The following is a 26603-nucleotide window of genomic DNA, read 5'->3' on the forward strand; positions in this document are numbered from 1 at the left end:
AGATCCTTGAGTCGGATGTGCCATTTCTTAGCTCTTTGGCTTTGCTTATGCTATTTATTCTGCCTGGAATGTCTGTCTTTCTCTTTTTACCCTGGCTGCCTCCTACTCATCCCTTATGGCTTAGTTCAGGCATCCTCCTCCTTTGGGTGGGTTAAGTCTATTTTGTGTGTGTGTATGTATATGTGTGTATGTGTTACACTGCACATTCTCAGAATTCCCTCCTGTGAACTCCTGGACAAGAGAGAATGTCTTAATTGCTTTTCTGTCTGCAGATGTAAGTTCCAGTAAGCTGTTTGTTGAATGGAATAGTATTTAAGCCTCTTAGTTATCTCAAACATGGTGACAAGAGTTAGATGAGTCTGGTAATGATTCTGTGGGAGGTGGTTTAAAGAAAAAAAATAAAGGGATTTATAGGAAACCCCTAAATTCATACTTATAAATATATAGAAAATAAGGCATATTTCTGAATCAGAGTGATGTTAGAGAGTGACATAAAATACGTCTTCGGCTAGCTTTTAAAAGAATTGCCTCTTTGAGAAGGAATCAGGGCAGGATATTCAAAACAATCCCATCTAGAAACAGACCAAAGTTAGCTTTTGTGAGTTCTCCTTCAAGCCAGCCAATTAGAAGACAAGGTGCCTGCAACCACTTTTTCTTTTTGATTTGTGGTTCCTATGGCAATAGGAAGAGAGCCTAGGACATTTCTCTCCTACCTCTTTTAATAACTTTTTGCTTTTGAAAAATGCCAAAAGCTATTGTTCTTGTCTTTACTGACTTATAGTGTTTCTCAGCATGGTGGCCCTGATTTTGGTTTTTGATTGTACAGTGGGTATGACAGAATTAATAAACAATATCAGTTTCCTTGACTAATGCTATTTTCTTTGGCTATAGAACCTGCAAATATAATCAATCTAATTGGGTATTTGCTATTATTATTAGAACCATGTGTGAAGCATTTCTTATTCCTTATGAATAATTCTAAATTAGAATACTAGTCATTACAAGTAGCTAAATGTGTGAAATCAGAGCAAACATTTCTTGGGGGTTTTCTACCCCTGAGAGGCCTCTCACGTGTCCCCATTGTGACCCCTGTGGGTTTCTCTTGAGCTTGAGGCTGAAGTCTCAAGAGGAAAGAGGCTTAGTTTGTATTGTTGTTGGCTTAATAAGTAGGTCAATAAGCATTTGTTAAAATTGATAAATACCCACAGTGTGAGGGTAAGTTTTTGAAACATTTTAATAATGAGTTGGTGTTCCTCAAGTTTAAAGAGAGACCAGTAAAAAAAGAAAAAAGAGAGACAAAATAGTCTGCCTTGTGAAGATAGCTAATATGAAGAAATCTTTACATTATTCTGTTAAAGAATGATAGATAATAGTTATTCCACGAGTCAACATAGGTTTCCAGTGAGGCCCCTAAATTTAAAATTAGAAGTGCCAAGAATCAGTTACTGCTGTGGTCCTAGCTGCATTTTAATGCTCTTAGTTGATAAATGCAGAACTTTTATTTTTATCCATTATTTTCAAGTTTGAACAATGTCTTCTTGGTCCATTACACTTAAGAGAGCCTTGTTTAGACTAGCAGGTACATCCTTATTAAAAGATGGGTGTATTTCTTTTGTGTAAAGACTTTTTTCAACACTGTGGTTGGTTTCTTAATTGTGTATGAAAGTAGAGAAGTTCTAATACCTTTAATAAATACTGGCATCACTCTCTGTACTCCACAGTATCTTTCATAGAGATTACGAATTCTTGGAAATTAGATTTGAGAGGGTTCTTACCTTTTCCTGAATATACAATTTCAGTATCAAGCTTTTAAAAACATTTGTTACAGATGGCTAATACTTTGAAATTAAGTTTTCAGAAAATTTTCTTTTTAGTTGTTTTCCATATATTTGTAAGTATTAGGTCATTAGATGGTTAGGAAACTTTGGGAGGTCATTATTTTTCTTCTTTGGGCTTTAGTTTCTTCTAAAATCAGGGGTGCAGGTGGAGACTAAATTGTCTTCCCGTTCTGTATGATTCTTTGGTTTATTAAATATGAAAATATGTCTTTTTAAAAAAAAAGTTTTGGATCCAAGTCATTAGCATAATCTAATCAGGGTATAGTATTCCTGTGTCTTCATAGTTTTACTGTTTGAGTCAAATACATATTAAATCTTGCAGAGGGAACCTGACTGGTTCTGTGGAATAAATGAAAATTCATTTGCAGGTGAACTTTGGTGTTAATTTGTTATCAGTTGTTGAATCCAGGTGTAATCCTTAAGCTCTGTTATCAGATCTGAGTGATTCTGCGATTTGGATAATTATAAAGATTCCAGAAAGGAAACTTAAAATTGAACTATGGGGATGTTGGGAATTTATTTAATTTAAAATAATCCACGTAAGCAATGTCTACAAATATAGTATGTCTGGGCCTTTTCTCTGCCCATCTCCTTCTGGTTCATACTGATGTAAGTATTTTTTCAATAAGCATTTGCTAGATATCTCTGGGTAGTGTACTTGTTTTAATGGAAAGAAAACAAATTTATTTAGAGTCAGGCAGGATTAACTTCTAGTCCTAATTTTACTATCAAGTTAGCCATTGTTTTCTTGCTCCTGAACAAGCTGCTGTTTCAATAAATCAAGTACTCCTTTACTGGTCCTTGGATTCCTCATCTTAAAATGGAATAATATCTCTCTAAAAAGAGTTTTTGTGGGGAAAAAAAAAGTTTCGGTGGGGGTTTACTCTGTTAACTGTCTAGCATATAACAAGAGCTTGATAAATGGCAGCTGTTTTTATTATATTATTATACAGACATTTATTCAGCATCTTTCATGGCACTTTGAAAGTGTTGGGGTTTACAAAATACGGAACCCTGGATGGTCAGTGATACATTTCTATATTGGCTGTTGGTAAACTTTGCAGTAAAGACACGTGTTGGAAATGTATGGTTGTTACCAAAAAGGTGCTCAATTTTTTTTATTCCATTTGGTTTCTCTGGTTTTGTATTCTTTAAATGCCTTTTCTAAACAATATCAATATTTGGGGCACTTGGGTGACTCAGTCGGTTAAGCATCTGACTTGATATCAGATCAGGTCTTAATCTCAGGGTTGTGAGTTCAAGCTCTGCACTGGGCTCCATGCTGGATGAGGAGCCTTCTTTAAAATATATTAGTAAATAAATAAATAATCTCAATATCTAGTTAAATTATAGGTGATCTGTAACTGGTAAGTGGCAAATGCTGGATAGGAGCCCAGGTCTATTTGATTTCAAGCATAGCTATCTTTGTTTATATTATAATTGGGATGACCACAGAATTTGTCTCCCAAAATGAGAATGCTTTTGAGAATAAAAGCTATGCTGGGACAACAAGTGTAAACCTGGACAGTCCAAGGAAAAATGAGGATGTCTGACCAACCTAATTATAGCTAGGATAAACAAGTTTATGATATTGAGTCTAAAACTTCTGAAGCATTTTGGTTAAATCCAAACACCCACCCTCAGTTTAAAAAAAATTTTTTTTTGGCATGGTTATTGTTTTTACAGTAAACTAATTGACCTTAGATCTCCAGAAAAAGTACTTACTGAATAATAAATAATCCAGTGTCTTAAAAATACTAGCCGCAGTGCATATGTTCACTTTCATATTTTTTCTTTTTTCTTAATTCCATTAAGACCAGCAAGATTTTAAAAGAGAATGGGAATGGGTAAATGAAATAAGCCTTTAAGTTCTTACTTGTGTCAAATGAACTTTATAAACAAAGCCTAAAATTAAAATCACCATATTCCAGAGTTTTTTCTTTGGGAAGGCAGAGATGTGGGTGTCACTGAAAAATCAGATATTTTTTAATCAGCTCTTTTATTGCCTGTATCTATCAATCTATCACTCATCTTTCTTATTCCTTTTGCCTCATGTCTCTAGGTGTCCTGTGATTTAATTTAGAAAAGTACAAAACTACTCTGTTAAAAATTCAGATGATCAAAGTTTTTACAATAGAAGCATCATAGTCTTGTAGAATTAATCGGGGTTTAATAGCAGACAATGAAGGTTTGAAATTCTGCCTCTCCCCTCCTTTGCTGTGTGTCCTTGTGCAAATGATTTAACCTCTGAGCCTCCATTTCTTTACTATGGTTTGGGAATTAGAAAACACATTTAAAGTCCTGGGCACATAGTAGGTGATGTAATGAGAGCAGTTATAATTATATGACTCCGACTAGAAACTGTTATTTTTATGAAGTTATAGTCCCAATCTTACCACTAATCTTGTGCATGCAGACTTTCTCAGTTCCCTTTAGTGGGTTTTCATTTAAACATTCTCTCTCTCCCTCTTGGTTCTGTTCACTGTGTCCTGAAGAATTAGTGGTTGGCAGCAGAAACCTCCTTTCTGTAGGACAGAAAGTGGGCCCTCTCCCAGGGTTTCAGTAGATTGTCTAGGCCCACCATCCCTGACCTCCAAACTGCCAACGGTGCATCCCCTGCCCAACTAACATTCAAGTTGCCTGTGTGAAGGAGTGATTTGTTGCGGCCTCTAACTGCTTCTTCTCTTCCTTCCTTTTTGTCATCCTGCAGTGTTCTGTGCCAAGGTCTTTGTGGCTAGGCTGCGCCAACCTGGTAGAGAGCATGTGCGCACTGAGTTGCCTGCAGAGCATGCCCAGTGTCAGATGTCTCCAGGTGCCTCTCTTCTTTCTTGTTGTAAATGTGTTTTTTACGTATGCCATGAACATTTGTTGAAACTTGCAGTAGTGTGTTTAATCCAATGTTAAGTCTGCTAAATGTTCTGTGTAACCCTCTGCTTTTCTCCAGCCTGGGTGCCCCCACATGGAGGAGTTAGTACCAGGAGGGGCCCCTCTGAGAAAATGGGTCTTTGGCTGGGCCCGATTCTACTCCTCTTTTTCTGCTCCTGCTTTTATTCCCCTCTCCCCCTCTCCCCTACCTTGAAGTTCTGATTCTCACGTTTAATAGTTGTGCATGTGCCCACAAAACCCTGATATTTTCCATTTGGCTACTTTTAACAGTTCTTTGTTGAGTTGGGAGGGTTTCATAATTAAAGTGGTGATTTTTCTATTTTGAAACTCATCCTTTTGGCATGCTTTCTCTCTCTCCTTCAAAAAAGGAGTAGGGAGGGAATTACTAATTGTATAAAATCTCAAATTGAAGTTTATTAAAGGTCACAGCTTTATGCTGCCAATAACTGTTGGTTTGGGCCACTTCCCAAAGGCCAGATCTGACACCTGTCCTCAGGGTCCACCCAGGTTTCCAGGCCGAGGCTGGCAGAGAATTCCACAGATAAAAGTAAAACTTTTGGGGGGTGGGGGTGGGGAGGGGTTGCTCAGGAGAAAAAAAACGGTTAGCAGGAGTGCGGCCTGACTGCACTCACTTGTTGGGATGGATTCTGAGGGAGCCAAGGCAGAAAGCATTGTGGCTTTATTGGGGAAGTTCTTTTTAGAGAAAATGTGTATTTAATTAAGTGTGATTTCAGTAGCAATATTCAGTTTTCGTCACTGCATATTCCACACAGTTCATTATATCTTTAAAAGTGATATTAAATTCCTGGTGTCCTGTGGAGACTGCCCTGTTTTAGGAAAACACTGTAAAATGAGGAAATGAGTTAGAGGGATATTATTGATGGCATGGATGACTTTACTGTGCTCGAGGTTATCTTTCTATTCGTGTTTACAGTCTCTAAATGGAGTGGGGGGACCAGGAAAGAGGAGAATTTCATATTGGGATTGTGTATTTTATTTACTTATTAGCAAACATTCTGAGTAGCATTGGTGTGGTTATTGATTCAAATTGCTTTCTTTAGAAAACTGTACTGGAACCTCAATAACACAATTAACTAGAGAGTGAATTCAGTACAAGATCCAGTTGTTTTAGGAGTCTGCATAAAAAGGCGGTTCAACACCTGCGGTCCAGGGATTGGGTGTTTCAGTGAGGCTCCAATGTAATGTGTGTTTATCTTTGGAAAAGCAGCTTCCCTGCATGCAGTGTAACTTTAACAAAAATGTTCTTGAAGTGGCAGACCTTGTTGCATGGACTCTCCTTGGTGCTAAATAATGGATATTTGCATTATAGTAATAGTGTGTTTTTCTGAAATGCTTATTACTTGAATGTTTAAAGTTAATTGTTAGTGGGGCGAGTGAGTTTTTTCCAGAAATTTAAGTAGGGGAGGAACTGTAGTGCAGATTGAAGTGCAGATTCTTTTTACGGCATTCAGTTCAAAGTAATTGACCAGCGGGAAACATTATTCAATATATTTTAGTATCAGTATTGTGAATTCTCTGGAAAGAGAATTTCCTCCTGTGGGAGGAAATAGGGTTTCTTACCTTGTTGAAAATGGAAACCCAAATGTGTTCAAAGTTCTTTGACTTATCTCTTCCAGGGAAAATCATTTAAGAGAAAAAATGTAAACTTTGCCTTAATTAGACATTGAAATATGGTGGAATACTGAACGATATTTACTGAAATGTGAATGGAGCAAATACTGTTTTAAGAGATGTATTAGGAATTGTGTTTATTTAGGTTTTTGTTTTCTTTATTATATAATTGAGAGTCTCCAGCACAGTAGAATGAATTATGCACTCAGCTGATTGGAATTAGCAAATCATTACTCTGTTTTGTTCCCTTTGTGAATGGAAGTAAACATATATTTAAGAACATTTTAGATTTCCTTCCTGTCTACTCACTGGTTTTACGTATTACCGTTTTAACACCAGTGTTCCTGTTCTCTTTCTCCAGGCTCCAAACAGTGCTACAGTTTAGTTGATTTAATTTGGGCTTGGGTTTTCAAAGAATGCCTGTTAGCTTATATGTTACATCTTTGGTTTATCACAGAGATGACTCTTGCCCGATATTGCATACCTCTCAGGGAGCCCATTGTAAGAGGGCCTCAGAGGAGAACAGGTTACCTGAAGAGCCTGCTTGACTTTGCTTGGGCTCTGGGGTTGCATGACAGGGTCCTTCTTAAAATTACCACACCTGATCCACTGCCAGTTGGAGCTTGAGCCAATTAGCCTGCCTGTGTGGCTGAATTAGTGTACCTTCTGAAAAGCAGAAATAAAGATATTAGTTACCTTTAGGCATTATGCAGTCCCTCCAGTTTCTGCTTGCTGTGGGTGAGAAGGTAAAAGGGATTGCTAAGATGGAAAAAAAAAAAAAAATCACTCTTTTGCCTCAATAAACTGTTAAAAAAAATAAAGACAACTTATCATCAACAGTACTTGGCGCTTCACATGTATTAGCTTTGTGACAACCAGGTGAGGTAGGTATTATTTTCCCCACTTTTCACATGTGGAAACTGAGTTTCAGAGGTGATATGTGTTGTTGGACCCAAGTTAGTACTACATAGCTGTGAAGTAGTAGAGCTGGCATTTGAACCCTAGCTTGGCCTGATTCCAAAATTGTTCTTTCCTCTGTGCTTGAATGCTACTATTTCTGGAATTTTCCATTATAGTTTTGTTTGTGAAAACTTTACTTTTGAGATATCTGGTGTGTGGCTTGTTTAGCCATTGTTTATTTGAAGATAAAAAAAAGAAAAATCTGCCAAATATTTGTAGGTGAAAAAAATTGCATTCCCATGGCCAAAATGAATCCTCCTGAATCTTAAAACTAGTGAGGTTCCTGAATGGTTTTTCTGCGAGAAATTTACTGAGCATTTGATATGTATCAAGGCCTATACGGGTGCTGGGCACATGAAGATGAACAATACAAACTTGTTCCCTGCTCCGAAGGAATGCGTTGTAGTAAGCAGACCTGTTAAGGAAAATCCAGACTAAACTACAAATAAAGTGTGAGACAGAGAATGTGTATAATAAACTATGAAGTTATCCAAATGTATATGTGCTTTTAAAAAAATGTGAACCAGTTTAAACAAGGACTAAATGTTTTTTTTTAGAACAGTTGAACTGGAATATCGGGATGTCTCTGAACAAGCTGAACCGAATCAATTTCTCAGTTGGTTCAGCTCTCCAGATTGAACTAGTTGATTGTTACATCGAATAATCAAGCGTTCAGACCATGAAGAATTATTTGCTAAGGCTCTAAGACTATTCTGTCATGGGAGTAATACTAATGTTAATAATAGTGTGTATCATTTATTTTCCACCTTCTTTTATGTGTCAGGATCTAGGTACTAGATTATTTCATTTAATCTTTATGGAAAAGTTATCCGTGATCGCTTTTTGGTATATGCAGTTATTGAACTGAATTAACTTGCTTAAGGTTACACGTTTGTTAAAGTGGCAGAACTGGGTTATGAACGTAGGTCTGGATAACTGCAAAGCCAGTGCCTTCGTCACCATGCTGTTGATGGTAACTTGGCAAATGCCATTTTTAGGTTGGAACAAATTCTCCTTTATTTCTAGTGTTAAAAGTTGAATGCTAACATGCCTAGAATGGTAATAATGGACTGACAGATTTTCTTGGGAATGCCATTTGCAAGCTCTCAGCTGGGGAGAGTATTAGCGATAGGCTTTTCTCAAGGCAAAGACTGATGATTTGGATTGACAGCAAGGATTATATGAATCAAGTTTTAGTGCCTCCTCCCTTCCAAGCTCTAGTATGGATAGTGCTGGACAATCAGTACAACTTTGTGGCAGCTGCCTTTCTTGGTTCTTTTACTTTCAGTATGGATAGTGAGCCACAGAGGTTTAAGAACACTATAGTTGGAACTTACCGTGGGATGAAAGGATGTTTTTTAGATATGGGCTGTAGCTTGGTGGAAAGAGTCCTGGCTCTGGAGCAGACAAACTCGGTTCTAGTCTTCCGCCTGCTGCTTAGTAGCTCTGTGACACGAGGCAAGTTACTTAACTTCCCTAAACCTCAGTTTCCTCATCCTTAAAAATATAGTTCTATCTGCCTACAGGATTTGGTGAAGTAGAGGAAGGTAACAGCTATCCCTTACTGCTTGCTTGTTTGTTGAGGGGATGAAAATCCATTTCTGTCATTGCTTCTTTCTGCTTCCCTATTCAAGGAGAGGGAATTCCTTGAAGTCTTACTGTCTTGGATTCCATTCCAGGGCAGGCTAAGAATAGGATAAAGGACCAAGCGGATGATATGGCCCCTACTGTCAGGTGTTCTTTTGTTGAGCTGCTTCCTATGTCAGACGTGGGTGTTGCAACTCAGTTGTCTTTGTCCCTTTTCTAATGAACATTGGGGTTTTATAATTTCTTGTTGCATATCCTGTTGCACTCTGAGGCTACTGGGAAGGCTTGGAGTAACCTTTTGGATTATTTAATGGCACAGTCTGTTATATTTTATGAACATTAAAAAGATTCTTTTCTCTTTATAAGAAAATTTACAAAATATCATTACTAAAAAAAAAAAAAAATTGGTAAATTCACCACCCAGAGAGAACATCTGTTGTTTCAGGGTCTGTCTTCCTTGTTAGGCAAGGAAGAAACCATCAAATGGTGCAGGCTTTCTGAATTACTATGGTGATGATAGTGATTGTAACCAGTGGTGTTTTAAATGTCCTTTGGAACCCCAGAGTTTGACTTTGGAGTCACAAGCGGGTTAAAGGGAGGGCCTAACATAGTGCTTACTCTGAATTTATCTCTATTACATAGCAGGGCTCTTTGTAAGATTTTATGTGAAAAATTTTACTATGGAAATTCCCAAACATACAGAAAAATAAAGAGTACCATTCAGCTCAATCTTGAATAATATTCAAAATTAATGCTATTCTTAGTTCAGCTTTCTTCTTTTCCAACTTAGTTTTTGCCAGGCATTTTAAAGCAAATCTAAGATGGCCTAAAAAGTAAAAAGGCGTTAGAGAAATCAGATTCATGTCAGCATTAAGAAAATTGTAAAAATAGTTCATAGACTTAAAGGTAATATGATTGGTACTGAAAGTTATAAAAGACATATAAAATTTCCTTTGACCCCAGGCCTCACTTCCCAAAGTATCGGTTGATTAGTTTTCCAGTATTTTTTTGGTATATGTTGGCCATTCTTCCCTGTCACCATATAAAACCCTATATGACCTTACTCTCTTTTTTTTTTTTAAAGATTTTATTTATTTATTTGACAGAGATCACAAGTAGGCAGAGAGGCAAGCAGAGAGAGAGAGAGAGAGAGAGGAGGAAGCAGGCTCCCCGCCAAGCAGAGAGCCCAATGTGGGACTCGATCCCAGGACCCTGGGATCATGACCTGAGCCGAAGGCAGAGGCTTAAACCACTGAGCCACCCAGGCGCCCCAACCTTACTCTCTTTTATAGCTGCAGTAATACTGCATTATATCATTTATCATTTTAAAAAGAATTTGGCCAATTCCCTATTGAGGAGACTTTAGACATCAGTTTAATTTTGTATCCTAGCACTCCAGTTTACTATTTTCACTGGACCTTTATCTTAGGCTTGCAAGATTATGTCTTTAGAATAAATTCCTAGAATTGCTTGACCAAAGAATACCAGTGGTTAATTAAATTATCTGTATATAGAAAAATGTAATAATCTCTCCCTTCCAATCTGCCCCGACACCCAAATGTTAACAGTTTGTTGTCTACCACTGTGTATTTGTTTTTGTTTTGTTTTTAACCTGAGGGTATATTACTGTACGATTAAGGGATTTTTCTTCCTTTATTTAAATAGGGAGACTGGGCTCACCATAGAAAAACTGATATAACTGATATAGCACCTTCCTTTACTTCCTTTATTTACTTCACACTGTATTACAGATATGTCCTCAGATTTATAAAGTCTAAATAACTCATCAGTGGTACTTTATCATTCGTAGATTTGGTGGGGGGGTGGTGAGAAAGAAGAGTACAGTTTTTTTTTTTCTTTTTTGAATTACAACATAGTTATAGAGAAATCAGAAATCTCAAGTATATAGGTCACTGGTTTATCACACATTGGGTGGTGCTTTTTTTTGACAGGTATGGCTGAATTGTTTCATAGAAGTTGGAACATTTAACTAATTTTAATTAATTTGCGAGTGAGAAAGAAAGAGAGAAGGAGGAAGGGAGCAGGGGGAGGGGCAGAGGAGAAGGAGAGAGAGACTGTTAAATAGGCTCCACACCCAGCCTGCAGAGCCCTGGGCTTGATCTCATAACCCTGGGATCATGACCTCAGCAGAAATCAGGAGTTGGGCACTCAACTGACTGAGGCACCCAAGCACCCCACTTGGACCATTTTATAGACTTTGAAAGTTCAGTGTACTAAAGAAATCACATTTCCTGTGGAAGAGAGCCTCTACTATGGGAAAATTAAAACTACATTTTGTGTTACTAATAGTTTTAATTTATGGTTTCTAAAGCAGAGTGCGTGATGATAAGGTTTAACAGTATAATTTGAGGGTGGGGAAGCAAACAAATGGGATTCAGACCACATTAGAAAATGTCCTTACGGGGCGCCTGGGTGGCTCAGTGGGTTAAAGCCTCTGCCTTCCGCTCAGGTCATGATCCTAGGGTCCTGGGATTGAGCCCGGCATCGGGTTCTCTGCTCAGCAGGGAGCCTGCTTCCTCCCCTCTCTCTCTCTCTGCCTGCCTCTCTGCCTACTTGAAATCTCTGTCTGTCAAATAAATAAATAAAATCTTTATAAAAAAAAAGAAAATGTCCTTACATTTTCAACAAAAATGATGTCTTAGATCTCATATAACAGACACTTACTATATTACTTATAAAAATGCTTTTTTATATGTTTCTATTGATTTATATTTATTATTCCTTTTATGAAAGTAATACTTTTCCATTGCTGAAATTTTAAATATGAAAAAGAAATGAACCATTCAGCCATAATCTCACTTCATTTTAGTGTCCATTTTTTTCTTGACATTTTATTTCCATATATGTATTATATATACTTTTTGTTTCTTTGTTTATGTATAGGCCCATATTCTCTAAACTGAATTGTAACCTGATTTTTATCAATATGGTTTATATTAGTAAAAGTCTCTATTTTCAATAACTATATAGAGTTTCATCGACTGGGTGTATAGTAATTTAATCAGTCTCTTTCTCTCTCTTTTTTTTAAAAAATATTATTTATTTATTTATTTGGCACAGAGAGAGAGAGAGAGATCACACGTAGGCAGAGAGGCAGGCAGAGAAAGGGGGATGCAGGCTCCCTGTTGAGCAGAGAGCTGGATGTGGGGCTTGATCCCAGGATCCTGAAACCATGTCCTGAGCTGAAGGCAGAGGCTTGACCCACTGAGCCACCCCTAATCAGTCTCTTTTGATGGACATTAAGGTCACTAAATTTTAGTGTCTATGATTAATTCCTCAGATTGTATTATTCATTGGAAAAATTCTGACTCAGAGGAAGCATACAACCTTTCTTAGGGCTTTTAAATTTTGACCACACTTCAAGGTAAAAGATTATTCTAATTTACATTACAGTAGTTCCCCCATTATCTGTGAGGAATACTTTCCAAGACCCTCAGTGGATGTGTGAAACTGCAGATGGTACCAAACCCTGTATATACTATGTTTTTTCCTATCCATATGTATCTATTATAAAGTTTACTTTATAAATTAGGCAGAATAAGAGATGAACAAAAATAATAAAATAGAACAATTTTAACAATATACTGTAATAAAATTTGTGTGAATGTGGTCTCTCTCAAAGTATCTTATTGTACTGTACTTCTTATGACAAAATCAGATGATAAAATGCCTCCATGATGAGATGGAGTGAGGTGAATGATGTAGCCGCTGTGACGTAGTGCTAGGCTACAGGAGACTTTCTGATGACGTGTCAGAGAAGGATCATCTGCCTCCAGACTGCAGTTGACTGTGGGTAACTGAAGCCGCAGAAAGTGGATTTGTGGGTTGGGGGGACAGCTGTATTCCCAGCAACGTATGATCATAGCAGAGAAACATACCCAGTAGAGAACTGGAAAACATAGGAAAGCACAAAGACCAAATTAAAAATCAGTCATTGTTTACTCATTTGTTTTTCTTCAAGCAACAAATATTTATGATGCTCCTACTGTGTACCAGGGATTAATGTAGTGGGTGGGTATACAGGATTTCCCAAAACAGACAAAAAGCCACTCTGTATTGGGACCTAAATTTTAGTAGGGGAAAAAAAGAAAATGAGTAGAGCACATAATATGTTAGATAGTAGTAATTGCTATGGAGGAGAAGTGAGATAGGGCATTCCAAGATTTGGGGCTTTTATTCTGCATGAGATAGGAAGTCATTAGAGAATTTTGACCAGAGGACTAATTTGTCTCTCTAACTTTTAACAGGATCTTTTGCTACTATATGGATAATAGAATGGAGAAGGAAGCCAGGAGACCAAATCTAAGGTTGGCTAGGGTTCTTCAGAGAAATGGAACCAGCAGTAGATAGATGAGTAGGTAGATATATAGGTAGGTGGTTAAATAGATATTTTAGCGCATTGGCTCACCTGATTGTGGGTACTGGCAAGTTTGAAATTTGTGGGACAGACCAGCAGGCTGGAAACTGAGGCAGGGTTTCTCTTTTGCAGTCTTGAGGCAGAATCTTTACTCTTAAGGCCCTCTGCTTATTGAATGAAGCCCGTGTCCATTATGGAGGGTGATCTGCTTTACTCACAGTGTACTGGTTGTAAATGTAGATCGTATCTACAGAATACCTTCACAGCAACATCTAGACCAGCGCTTGGGCAAATAACTGGCCGCTGTCATCAGATATCTCTTCTTTAGAGGACTTCTCTGACCACCCAACCTAAAATAATTCCTGCTTTTCACTCTGTTCCTTTGCCCTGCTTTTATTTTTTCTTCATAGCACTTAGCACTGCCTGGAATTATATTCCGTGTTTTCTTCCCCCTCCTATCTATCATCTTTCTCCCCGACCAGAATCTGTCTTTTGTGAGAAAAAGGGTCCTGTCTTATTCATTGCATGGTAAATATACCTATTTTCTAGAATAGTCCATGAATAGGATAATAAATAGGAATATGAAGGAATGGCTGTCTTTAAGCTTTGTTAGGATTATATGGCGTAGTGGTATTTGCTGTCCTAGCTAGAACTACTTTGGACTTTATTTTCTGAGTTCTTTGAATCCAAGTATTCATCATGTGAGTTGAAAGAGTATTTTGAGTAAAAATTGATTTTGCTTTGAAGACTAGCTTGTTGTATTTTTGTTTTGTTTAAAAAAAACACTCTTTTCTGATTATAAAAGTAATACATGCATGTTGTAGAATGTTTGGATGAGAGTGGAAAGGAAAATGAGAAATAATCCTCAATTTAGGAAGTGCCATTCTTACTATTTTGGCATATTTTCTGTCAATATTTTATCCGTGTTTATGTTTCATAGTTGAAAATTTTTATATGTGTATGTAATTTCATATGTTATTTTACTTTATATGCTTTGTACACTTAGGATGATTGTGTTAACGTTCTCCTATTACTAAAAATTTGTCATGACATAATTTGAAATTACCATGTAATGTATTTGATGAACATCATGTGATTTGTCATTTTTCTGGGTGTTTAGAATCTTCATTTTTAAATGTTAAAACACTAATCACCATTTTTGTGCATAAATCTTTGCCTTCCTTTTGAATGACTTAGAATATATTTCCAAGAGACATACTGTATATGTCTTGTTAAATTGTTTTCCAGAGAGTTTGTATCTCAGTGTACCCACACTAAGATTAAACATTATTTTGGAAAAGTCTAACAAAACTGTTCAGTAGTATATTCTAAATTCACAAACCTCTTTACAGATTCCTCTCTGAGCAATTTGAGTATATGCTGAGTCAGCTAAGGCTTGGCCTTCTGAAAGAAGATCTAATACTGAATATGCTTAGCCAAGGAAAAGAACTCCAGAGACATTTTCAAACACATAACAACTGTGCCAGCCTGTGCCTTCTTATTGATTTCCTGGGTGCTATGATGGACTTCAAAATTGAGATCCTTCAAGGGCGCCTGGGTGGCTCAGTCATTAAGCGACTGGTTCCAGCTTAAGTCATGATCCCAGGATCCTGGCATCAAGCCCCACATCAGGCTCCCTACTCAGCGTAAAGCCTGCTTCTCCCACTCCCACACCCCCTGCTTATGTTCCCTCTTTCGCTGTGTCTCTCTCTGTCAAATAAAATCTTAAAAAAATGGAGATCCTTTAGTTAGAATGAGGCTATTCAGAAATACTTAAAGTATAGAATCACTTGTAAATCTTGTACATATTTACTGACTCCTACTATGTACCATGTACATGTACCATGCAATGGCCTGGTAATACGAAGAATCAACTGCCAATTTTTGTAGACAGATTGTACATAGATACTCTTTACGGAGGTTCTTTCTCCCCGCTCCTCCTTTTTAGAAAACCAGGAGTCAATGATTGGAGTCTTTATATAAGATCTCTTATATTACAGGGTGCTTCCTAGTTATTTAATTTGGAATAAAAGGCGAATGTTAAATCCTCCATCTTTAAGACAGCAGGATATGAAAACTTAAGGATTAAAGTTTTGGTAGCAGAAGACACTATGACCTAATTAATTTGAAAGAAAGATTTTGCCAAAGGAAACATTGCCCCTGGGGATCTGGAAGAGTTCACAGGAAAGGGATGGATGGATGAACTCCTAACTGTTGACTTGTAGTGAATGGCTTGGGAAAGACATGAACCTCATTCAGTCTTAGTTTGAGATGGTTATTGAGAGCATCTGACAGTAGTGGTGAAAAGAAGCATGGAAGATTTCAGCACATTTTTTCTGAAAGATATCCCACAATTTGTTTTATTTTTATTTTTAAAATTCTTTAAAAATTAGGCTCCACCCCTAACATGGGGCTTGAACTCATGACCCTGAGATTAAGAGTCACATGCTCCACCAGCTTAGCCAGCCAGGTGCCCCTGATCCAACAATTTGAAGTGTTGGGTATTAGTTAATGCACACCAGCTGTTGAAAGATTTTGCTTTTTGTTTAGTTTGAGACACTTTCGAGCATAATTCTGAGTACAGTGCAAAGAACTTTTTGTTTCTCAAACCATTTGAAAGTAAAGCTAACTGAATGTTTTGTTTTGCTCTAATGTCTTAGTGTATGTTTCTCATGAACGAGGTTGTTTTTCATAATCCTAATAGGAGAATCAAATTAATAAAATAACATTGACACATTACTGCCATCCAGTCTTTGGTTTCTGTTTAAGATTCATCAGAGGTTCAGTAATGTTTTTTTTTTTTTAAATTTTTATTTGACAGACGTGAGATCACAAGTAGGCAGAGAGGCAGGCAGAGGAGAGAGGAAGAAGCAGGCTCCCCGCTGAGCAGAGAGCCCGATGCGGGGCTCCATCCCAGGACCCTGAGATCATGACCTGAGCTGAGGGCAGAAGCTTAATCCACTGAGCCACCCAGGTGTCTCAGTAATGGTTTTTTTAATAGCAAAGGTATCCGGTTTAGAATGATGTTGTCATACTTATGTAATTTCTTTCAATCTTGAATAGTTTCTCAATCTTTGTTGGGACTTTCATGACCATGACACTTCTGAAGATTATAATTTATTTTGCAGTATGTCTGTCACTTTGGGTTTGTCTTTTTCCTTATGATTAGAATGAAGTTGTACATCTTTGAAAGGAATATCACAAAAATGATGCTGTATTCTTCTCATTGCATCCAGTTATCAGGTCTTGTATGAGTTTGGTTTGCCTCACTACTAATGGTGATCATCTTGATTACTTGAGTAAGGTGGTGTCTAGCAGCTTTCTTCACAGTAAAGTTATCCTTTTTCCCTTTGTAATTAAATATTTTGTGGCGTGGTATTTTGAAACTAAATGCTTTTCATTAGAATTTCAGTTTATTCATTTATTATATCAGTATAGATTTGTGGTTCCTATTTTACTCAGTGGTTATAATTTATTATCATTATTTATTTTGATGGTCAGGCTGTTGAGTGTTTGGCTAGTGGATGCCCCTTCAACTTGGCTGCTGTATCCTTTTGATCTTTTAAGTGCTTCTTTACTTTCTGCTGCAACAAAAATGTTCCAGGTTCATTGTGTATTTTCCTATACTCTGCGCTGGGATGAGTCAGTTCTCCAAGGAGCATTGGTTACTTTTAGTGAAGAATGGTATTTAAATCTCTGTGGTAGGTGTGGTTAGTGCTGCTGGGATTGCTTTTAGGCCCTCTCAGCCAACTATGTTAGGTAATATATGTATAATTTTGTCTTTCTTCATTAAAAAAAAAAAAATTCCCTCTTTTTCTATGTATTAAAAACCAAGAATTCACAATATCTCCAATTCTAGTCTAATCTCATAGATTTCATTCTAGCCTTATGTAAGGTAACACTTTTCATCTTTAGAGTTTTTGTTTTTGTTTTTTTTTTAAATTAGGTTCCAGGCCCAGTGAGGACCTCCATGCGGGGCTTGAACTCAACAATGCTGAGATCAAGACCCGAGCTGAGATCAAGAGTCAGATGGCTAACCAACTGAATCACCCAGTCGCCTCACTTTTTGTTTTTATAACACTCTTCTCCAACAGCGAGAAACCTGACTTCTATTTCCCACAATATATTTACGCACTCAGTTCTAGAATGTATGGTGTTAGAATTGCTCACCTATATCACTGAAAAATAACTATATTAATTATACTGAATATTTCTTCATAATTAAAATATAAATCTTTTGCTTGTGGCTGTTTAGTCTACTGAGTTTCAAAAGTCACTTGATTTAGTTTTCTCCCCATCATTAAGTGTGATTATATTATTCATTTGAAGTATATTTAATTTTATTTCCTTTGCTGATATTCCATCTCTCCCAATCCTTGTTGGTTATATTTTTGAGTACATAAAGCATTTAGTATACCTAGTTCTAAGAATCAAAACAACACAGGCAGGTATAGGCATCCTTCTGTCCTGTTGTCATTCTTCCCATTCTGTTTCTACTGGGTAACCAGTTTCATTGGTTTCTGGCTTATCCTTCCTGGGTTTTTTAGTGTACTAATGAACAGGTACACATATATTTTCTTATTTCTGCTCTGCTTATTTCTTCTACAAAAGGTGGCACATAGATAGATACATAAATACTCCATTTCACTTTATTTTTTTTTCACCTAAGAGTGTACCTTGAAAATTACTCTGTATCAAGGCCTTAATTATTCCTGCTTAAGGATGCATAGTATTTCATTGTGTTGATATGCTATAGTTTATTCAACTAGTATCTTATGTATGAGCATATAGGTTGCTTCCACTTCTTTTGAAATTACATACAATGCTCCATTGAATAACCTTGTGCGTAGGTATTTTCAGAATGTTATTTAATTACTGTGTATCTTCAGGGATAATTCCTAGAAATGGGATTGCTGGATCAAATGTAATTACAGATGTAATTTTGTTAAATATTGCCAAGTTATCCTCCAAAAGCGTTGTACATGTTTGCTTTCCCACCAGACTTATATGAGAGTGCCTGTTTTCTCACTGGTTCACTGACAGAATATTTGCCAGTGTTAGGTGAGAAAAGTGTAACTTTGATTTGCATATCTTAAGAGTACGTCTGAACATCTTTTCTTATTTAAGGGTCATTTTTATATCTTTTAAAAAAGTCTGATCATACTTTTCCCCATTTCCTATTGGGATTTTGGTAATTGTTGCCCCTCAATCTCAAGGAAATTTTAGGCATTTAAGTAATTTCATTTGTGACATATGTTGTATTTTTTTCCAGCTTTTCATTTTCCTTTTGATTTTACAGTGTTAAAAATATTTCTGTGCAGAAGTTAAAATTTTTTATCTAGCCAGATTTTTCTATTTTTCCTTTTATTGTATCTGGATTTTGACTTATAGTTAAATCAGCTTACCCTACACCCAGATTTGAAAGAAATTCACACATGTCTTTTTCCAGTACTATGGTCTCTTTAAGTTTAAATTTCTGATCTATTTGGAAACTGTTTATATATAATCTATTAAGTGTGGCTCTAATTTTATCTTTTTCCAAATGGTTAATAAGCACTCTTGTTAAAAAGTTCGAACAGTTACACTTCTGGGAATATAAGGTATGGAAAACACAAACTCAAAAAGATATTTGCAACACCTCCCTGCCCCGCCCCGCAGTTGATAACAGGATTATTTATGGTAGGGAAGACGTGGAACAACCTAAGTGTTCATTCATGGATGAATGCATGTAGAAGTTGTGTTTTATATATATATATATATATATACACACACACAATGGAATATTATTCAGCTATAAAAAAACGAGGAAATCCTCCCATTTGTGACATATCATGGATGGACCTTGAAGATGTTATGCTGAGTGAAATGTCAGACAGAGAAAGACATACTGTATGATTTCACTTGTTGAAGATCTTAAAAAGCAAACAAACACCTCCAAACTCACCGAGAAAGAGATCAGACTTCTGGTTACAAAAGGTGGGGAATGGGAAGTGGGGGAATTGGAGGAGGGTGGTGTAAAGGTACGAACCATTAGCAATGTGAGGTACAACATGACGACTGTAGCTAACACTGCAGTACAATATATAGGAAAATTGTTAAGAGGGTAAATTTTAAGAGTTCTCATCGCAAGGAGAAAAATAATTTCCCTTTTATTCTTCTTTCTTTTTATTTTATCTGTATGAGAAAATGGATGTTAGCTGTTGTGGTAATCGTGTCATAGTATGTGTAAATGAAACCATCTTGCCATGTGCCTTTTCTTTTTTTTTTTTTTTTTTTTACGATGTTATTTGTCAGAGAGAGTACAAGTGGAGGGAGTAGCAGACAGAAGGAGAAGCAGCCTTCTGGCTGAGCAGGGAGCCCAGTGCAGGACTCAATAAAGTACCCTAGGATCATGACCTGAGCTGAAGGCAGATGCTAACTGACTGAGCCACAAGGTGTTCCAGTCTTGCTATGTGCCTTAAACTTATACATTGATGTTTGTCAATTATTTCTCAGTAACTCTCAGAAACTCCTCCCCCCACAAAAACTCCTTCATCATTGGGTTTTAACATTTCTTCAGTGATTGGTAACACGTGACATGCTGTTCTTTAACAGTGCATACATTGATAAGATTATGATAGTTTTTTTTTTAAGATTCTATTTATTTATCTCAGAGAGACAGTGAGAGAGAGAGTGAGCACAAGCAGGGGGAGTGGCAGACAGAGGGAGAAGCAGGCTTCCCACTGAGCAAGGAATCTGATGTGGGACTTGATCCCAGGACCCTTAACCCACTGAGCCACCCAGGTGCCCCAAGATTATTTATGTTTAAAGTATATATGGTTTCATCTGTGGGACTAAATTAGAGGTAATATATAATGTTTACTGAAACTTGTCTGTAAAGCCTTTTGGTGGGTCCTGGCTTTGTTCCAAATGTGAAATCCAAATATATAGAATAAAAGAACAAGAAATAAGTTACGCAGTGATGTGAGATGCCACTGTTACCATGTACTAAATGTCCAATATGTACTTGGGTCTATTTCTGGATATTCTATTCTGTTAGACCAGGATTTGGCACAGTATGACTAGCTGGCCAAACTGAACCTTGTTTTTGTGAATAACGTTATTTTGGAACACAGCCACATTCATTTACATATTGTTTATGGCTGCTTTTGTGCTGCAGCAGAAGAGTTGAGTAGTTGTGACAGAGACTGTGAGGCTTGCAAAGCCTAAAATATTTACCTTTTGACCCTTTACAGAAAAAGCTTGCTGACCCTACACTGAGGTAATTGTGTATACCTTTGCCATAAAAGTACCTTATTTTTCATTAGAATGGCTTGTAGTAGTGGATTTTAGTGCCTGGTAGGGCTGTCCCTCCCTCCCTTCCCCTCTGCCCTGCCCCCGTAGCTTTTCTTTCTTTCTTTCTTTTTTTTTTTTTCCTTTCCTGAGTATTCTTGTAAGTTTGCTTGCCCATGTGAACTTGAGTATCAACTTGCCTGTTTCTATAAGAAGCTTTTTGTGTGATTGTTGGGCATGTATCAAACATATGAACTGGGTGAACTGCATTCTTTATGGTGTTGAGTAGTCTTATCTAAGAATAAGTTATGAAGACTAGAATAGAGAAATTTCCAAGGAACTAGCCCACAAAAATGCAGCAGACCATTTGGTTTCAAGAGGAATTCTGTTAAATCTTCAAAGGACAGGGGCACCTGGGTGGCTCAGTGGGTTAAAGCCTCTGCCTTCAGCTCGGGTCATGATCCCAGGGTCCTGGGATCGAGCCCCGCATCCAGCTCTCTGCTTGGCGGGGAGCCTGCCTCTCCCTCTCTCTCTGCCTGCCTCTCTGCCTACTTGTGATCTCTGTCTGTCAAATAAATAAATAAAATCTTTAAAAAAAAATCTTTGAAGAACGTTTAGGCCAGAAGCTTCATGGGTTGTTTTGTAACATTGATTTTGAAGAAAAATGTTTAAATTATTTTTATGGGCATCATTTTTAGTTTTTTTTGTCTTTTGATCAGAGACTACTGTTTTTTGATTTTTCTCCTTTCTCAGAGACTATTGTTATTTGATTTACTATTTCTTTGTGATCTAAAATATGATCAGTTTTCATAAATTTTTCATGTGTGCTTAAAAAGTAGGTTTAGTCTCAACAGAGTATAATTTGTTATTTCTAAGATTTCCTACCTTCTTGATTATGTTTATTCTTTTGAACTTTGTTTTTTGTCTTCCTGATCTGCCTTGGACTGGGAGTAGTATGTGTTCACGTGTTTTTAATCGATGTCTCTTCGCACATCTTCTACTTTCTTTTCGTGATGTGTTTTTTCCTTTTATTTTTGAAAACTTTTTAAAGATTTATTTCTTTATTTTAGAGAGAGAAACGGAGAAAGGGACAGAGAGAGGGGAAGCTGGAACAAAGGGAGGGGCAGAGGGAGAAGGAGAGAGAATCTCAAGCAGATTCCCCACTGAGCACAGAGCCCAACACAGGGCTTGATCCTGGGACCCTGAGATCATGACCTGAGCTGAGTCAGATGCTTGACAGACTGAGCCACCCATGTGCCCAGAAATTTCCTTTTAAAATTAGGAGGTTTGTATGTATACTTGTTCTGTTAATACCCTTACAACTTTTTTTAAAGGCCTTTAATTCTTGGTTATTTTTAAATGTCTTATTAACAAGTCTATCAGTCTTCCACGGAATTCTTTAACTCCCACTTAACTGTCTATATAACAGAGTTTTTCTTTTCTCTTCCTGATCCCTTCTCCTTCCAGTTTTTAAGTTGTGTTATTTCTGCTTTGTCAGAATGTATAACCTATTCTTCTACCCTCTTCTTTGTTTCTTCTTCTTCTTTTTCTTTCTTTCTTTCTTTTTTTTTTTTAAGATTTATTTATTAAGAGAGCATGTGCTTATACATGCGGTAGGGGATGGGACATATGGAGAGGGAGAGAATTGTGGAGCCTGATTCAGGGCTTGATCTCACCACTCTGAGATCATGACCTAAGCCCAAATCAAGAGACACTAACCAACTGAACCACCCAGGGCGTCTTTGTTTCTGAGTTATCTCTTGGTTACTGAAGAATTTTCTGACCTGTTAACTTGTTTTTTTTTTTTTTTTTTTTCCCCACAGAGACATGGGGTTTATTGTTGAAGGAAGTAGAGAGAGAGGGGGAAGCAGGTTCCCTGCTGAGCAGAGAGCTGATGTGGGGCTCGATCCCAGGACCCTGAGATCATGACCTGAGCCGAAGGCAGAGGCTTAACCCACTGAGCGACCCAGGCGCCCCTGACGTGTTAACTTGTTTAAAACTGTTTTTCTGTTGCCTTTGGATAGAACATTTTCACTTTACATTTTATTTTCCACAGTTTTTTAAAAAGATTTATTTTCTTATGACAGAGATAGAGAGGGGCACACAAGCACGGGGGGCCTGGAGAAGGGAGAAGCAGGCTCCCCTCTGAGCAGGGAGCCTGACATGGGGCTCTATCCCAGGATGCTGGAATCATGACCCGAGTGGAAGGCAGACCCTTAACAAATGAGTCACCCAGGCACCCCTATTTTCTACAATGTTTTGAAAATGCTGCTCCACTGATGCCTTGCTTGGTACACTGTTTTTAAGATGTTTGATGGTAGTCCAGTGCTTTTTCTCTCAAGTTTTTTTTTTTTTAATTAAAGTGAGAAATCTCTTTATCTTCAAAATCTAATAATTACCATAAGATACTTCTAAGAGCTTAATGCTGTGGACCAATTTTTCTATAGTACTGGGACACCTTTTAAACATGTAGTTGGGTTTCTTTTTATTTCTGGAAGTTTCTTTGAGGCTTTTTTTGTTTGTTTGCTTTTTTAAAAAAACAGGTTTGTTGAAGTATAATTCACGTATCATACAGTATGCCCATTTGAAGTAATAGAGTTCATTGGTATTTAGTATATTTACAGAGTTGTGCAACCATCACCATAATCAACTTAGAACTTTTTTTTTTTTTTTTTTTAATTTTATTTATTTGACAGAGAGAGAAAGCACAAGCAGGGCATGGGAGAGGCAGAGGGAGAGGGAGAAACATGCTGTCTGCAAAGCAGGGAGCTGGATGCAGGGCTCAGTCCCAGGACCCTGGGATCATGACCTGTACCAAAGGCAGATGCCTAACTATCTGAGCCACCAGGTGCCCCTAGCTTAGAACATTGTCATCACCCCAAAAGAAAACCCTCTTAGCTGTCACTCCGCATTCTTCTTCACTCACTTAACCCTGGAACTTTATCCTAAAACTTGGATTACAGTTTTAAATGTTAATTCTATTTCATTTTGTGTGTTTGTGTGTGCATATATGCTCATATGGACTCCAATTATACATGAGATAGATCTTCTTTGTCTCTCATTTCAACCACTGTCTGTCCCATTTTGCTTCTTTCTTTATCTCATTTCCATTCACTTAGGATATTTTCCTGCTTTTCTTCAGTGACACTACATCTTTCATTTGAATTTATCACTTTTGGGCCTTGTAATTTACTTTCATTTCTGTTATAGTTTTTTTTTTTTTTAAAGATTTATTTATTTGACAGATAGAGATTACAAGTAGGCAGAGAGGCAGGCAGAGAGAGAGGGGAGGAAGCAGGCTCCCAGCTAAGCAGAGAGCCCGACGCGGGGCTCGATCCCAGGACCTGATCCAGGTCCAGGATCATGACCTGAGCTGAAGGCAGAGGCTTTAACCCGCTGAGCCACCCAGGCGCCCCTGTTATAGTTTTGTTTCTATTTCTTTTGCTGAGTTAAATCTTGTTTCATTTCTTTCTGCTTTTGGTTCATTTCTGTTCTTGTTTTTGAACTTCTGATTTAAGACATTTGAAAAATAACATCAAAAGCTTGTTTGAGCACATTTAATTCAGTTTGGAGTAATTCTTTTCAGTCAGATCCCATAAGAGCAGTAAGGCATACCAGGTATATAATAAATTCACTTCTGTTATACATAAATAGTATGATAGTTATGTATTGTCTTTTTGGAAATTAAGAAAATAGTTATTGAAATCTCTCTCATTGGGACATAATTATCTTGCTGAATCCCAGTTAAGAAAGGCTGATTTGTGGTGTTTTAGTTTTCTTCTGCTCTCCCTCTTCTTTCTCTGTCCTTTTATGGGTGGGTGTTTTTGTTTTGTTTTGTTTTGTTTTGTTTTTGTATAGCTGAATATTGCTCACGTCTCTACATTTTTTGGGACGGGACTGGCAGTTTGAGGTTAAATTTACAAAAATCTTTCTAAGAGCATCCGTTGTCAGCGTAACAAAGTATAGTTTCTTTATTGGAAGATTTTGCGGGGGGATAGGTAGGAAGTAGGAGATTTGGTTGGGGGAAGCTTTGCATCCTTTGAAAGTTTTTAAAAAATGTCACAGGATCTTAAAATCCCTCTCCTGGCATTTCTTTCTCGTTTAGTCCTATAGTTTCCAAAAGATGCCATCCTTTCTCCCCTTTTAAAAAAGATTTATATAAAGTTTATTTTTTAATGCAGTTTTAGGTTCATAGCAAAATGGAGTGGAAAGTGTAGAGGGTTCCCCTTCATTTTCTGCCTTCACACATGCACAACCTCTCCAGTATTGACAGTGGCACTTTTACTACAATCCATGAACTTATATCATCATCCGGACTTAATAGTTTACTTTGGTATTCACTCTTGGTGAACCCTATTGATCACTCGATGGGTTTTGACAAATGTATCATGATGCATATTCATCCCTCCTTTCCTGTAACCCCTGCCAACTACTAATCTTTTTACTATCTCCATAGTTTTTACCTTTTCCAGAATGTCATATAATTGGAATCATGTGTGTATAGCCTTTTCACACTGGCTTCTTTCACTTAGTCATACGCACTTAAGGTCCTTTTGTGTTTTTTTTTCATGCCTTGATAGCTTATTTCTATCTAGTACTGAATAGTATTCCATTGTTTGGGTATATACAATTTATCCATTCACTTACTTAGGGACATCTTGATTGCTTCCAAGTTTTGACAGTTATGAATAAAGCTGCTGTAAACATCTGTGTGCAGGTTTTTTTGTGGACATAAGTTTTCAGCTCCTTTGCGTAAATACTGTGGAATGCAATTGTGTGATCATATGGTAAGAGTGTGTTTAGTTCTGAAACTACCCAGCTGTCTTCCTAAGTAGCTATAGCATTTTGCATTCCCAGCACTAGTGAATGAAAATTTCTTTTGGTCTACATACTCACCAGCATTTAATGTTGTTCATGTTTTAGATTTTGGCCATTCTAATAGGTGTGGTATCTTGTCATTTTAATTTGCAATTTCATAATGACATAAGATGTTGAACATCTTTTTCATTTGCTTACTGCCATTTTATATCTTCTTTGGTGGGGTTTCTGTTCATGTCCTTTGCCCATTTTTAAAATTGGGTATTTTCTTATTTTTTTTTTTCTGGGTTCTTTATATATTTTAACTAACAATTCATTATCAGATGTGTCTTTTGTGAATATTTTCTCCCAGTCTGTGCCCTTTTTTTTTCATTATCCTGACAATGTCTTTCATAGAGCAGAAGTTTTTAATTTTAATGAAGTCCGGCTTATGAGTTATTTTTTTCATGGATTATGTATTTGGTGTTGTATCTAAAAAGTCACCACTATACCCAAGATCAGCTAGATTTCCTCCCACATTATTCCAGTCCCACTGGTTGAAAAGACTGTCTTTGCTCCATTGTATTGTCTTTAGTCCTTTGTCAAATATCAGCAAACTATATTGGTCTGTTTGTGGGCTCTCTAGTCTGTTTCATTGATCTATTTGTGTATTCTTTCATCAGTACCACATCACGTTGATTACTGCTATAGTTTTAAAATAATTTTTGAGGTTGTAAGGTGTCTTTCTTCTGCTTTATTCTTCTCCTTTAATATTATGTTAACTATTCTAGATCTTTTACATCTCTTTATAAACTTCAGAATTAGTTTGTTGATATCCATAAAATAACTTGTTGGGCTCTTGACTGGGATTGTATTGAATCTTTAGCTCAAGTAGGGAAGAATTGACACCTTGACAACACTGAGTCTTCCTATCCACAAACATGGAATGTTTCTCCAACCATAGTTCTTTGGTAATCTTTCATCAGAGCTTTGCAGTTTTTCTCATATAGATCTTACACATACATTGGTAACTTTATACCTAAATATTTAATTTTTGGATATCCTAATGTAAATAGTAATGTATTCTTAATTTCAGATTCCACTTGTTCATTGCTAGTGTATACGAATGCAAATGACTATTGTATATTTACCCTGCGTTCTGCAACCTTGTTGTAATTGTGTATTAGTTCCAGAAGTTATTTTTGGTCAGGTTTTGTTTGTTTGTTTACATAGGTGGTCATGTGGTCTGTGAA

At 37.0% G+C, this 26603-nt stretch overlaps 1 protein-coding gene across 10 annotated transcripts in view; it reads left to right on the forward strand.

The window, feature by feature from the left end:
• The window catches only part of FBXW11 (F-box and WD repeat domain containing 11), a 121103-nt gene that overhangs the window by 33034 nt on the left and 61466 nt on the right, over positions 1–26603 (forward strand). For 6 of the 10 annotated variants that reach the window (XM_046000190.1, XM_046000194.1, XM_046000186.1 and 3 more), the window contains one exon: positions 4549–4650. The exons of the other annotated variants lie outside the window; for them this stretch is intronic. In XM_046000190.1, coding sequence (XP_045856146.1) covers positions 4600–4650 — 51 coding nt within the window. In that variant the 5' untranslated portion in view covers positions 4549–4599. The remainder of the gene's footprint in view (positions 1–4548; positions 4651–26603) is intronic. 10 annotated transcript variants of the gene reach the window in all.

The sequence above is a fragment of the Meles meles genome, chromosome 3, assembly GCF_922984935.1.
Source record: "Meles meles chromosome 3, mMelMel3.1 paternal haplotype, whole genome shotgun sequence".
Classification (NCBI taxonomy): domain Eukaryota; kingdom Metazoa; phylum Chordata; class Mammalia; order Carnivora; family Mustelidae; genus Meles; species Meles meles.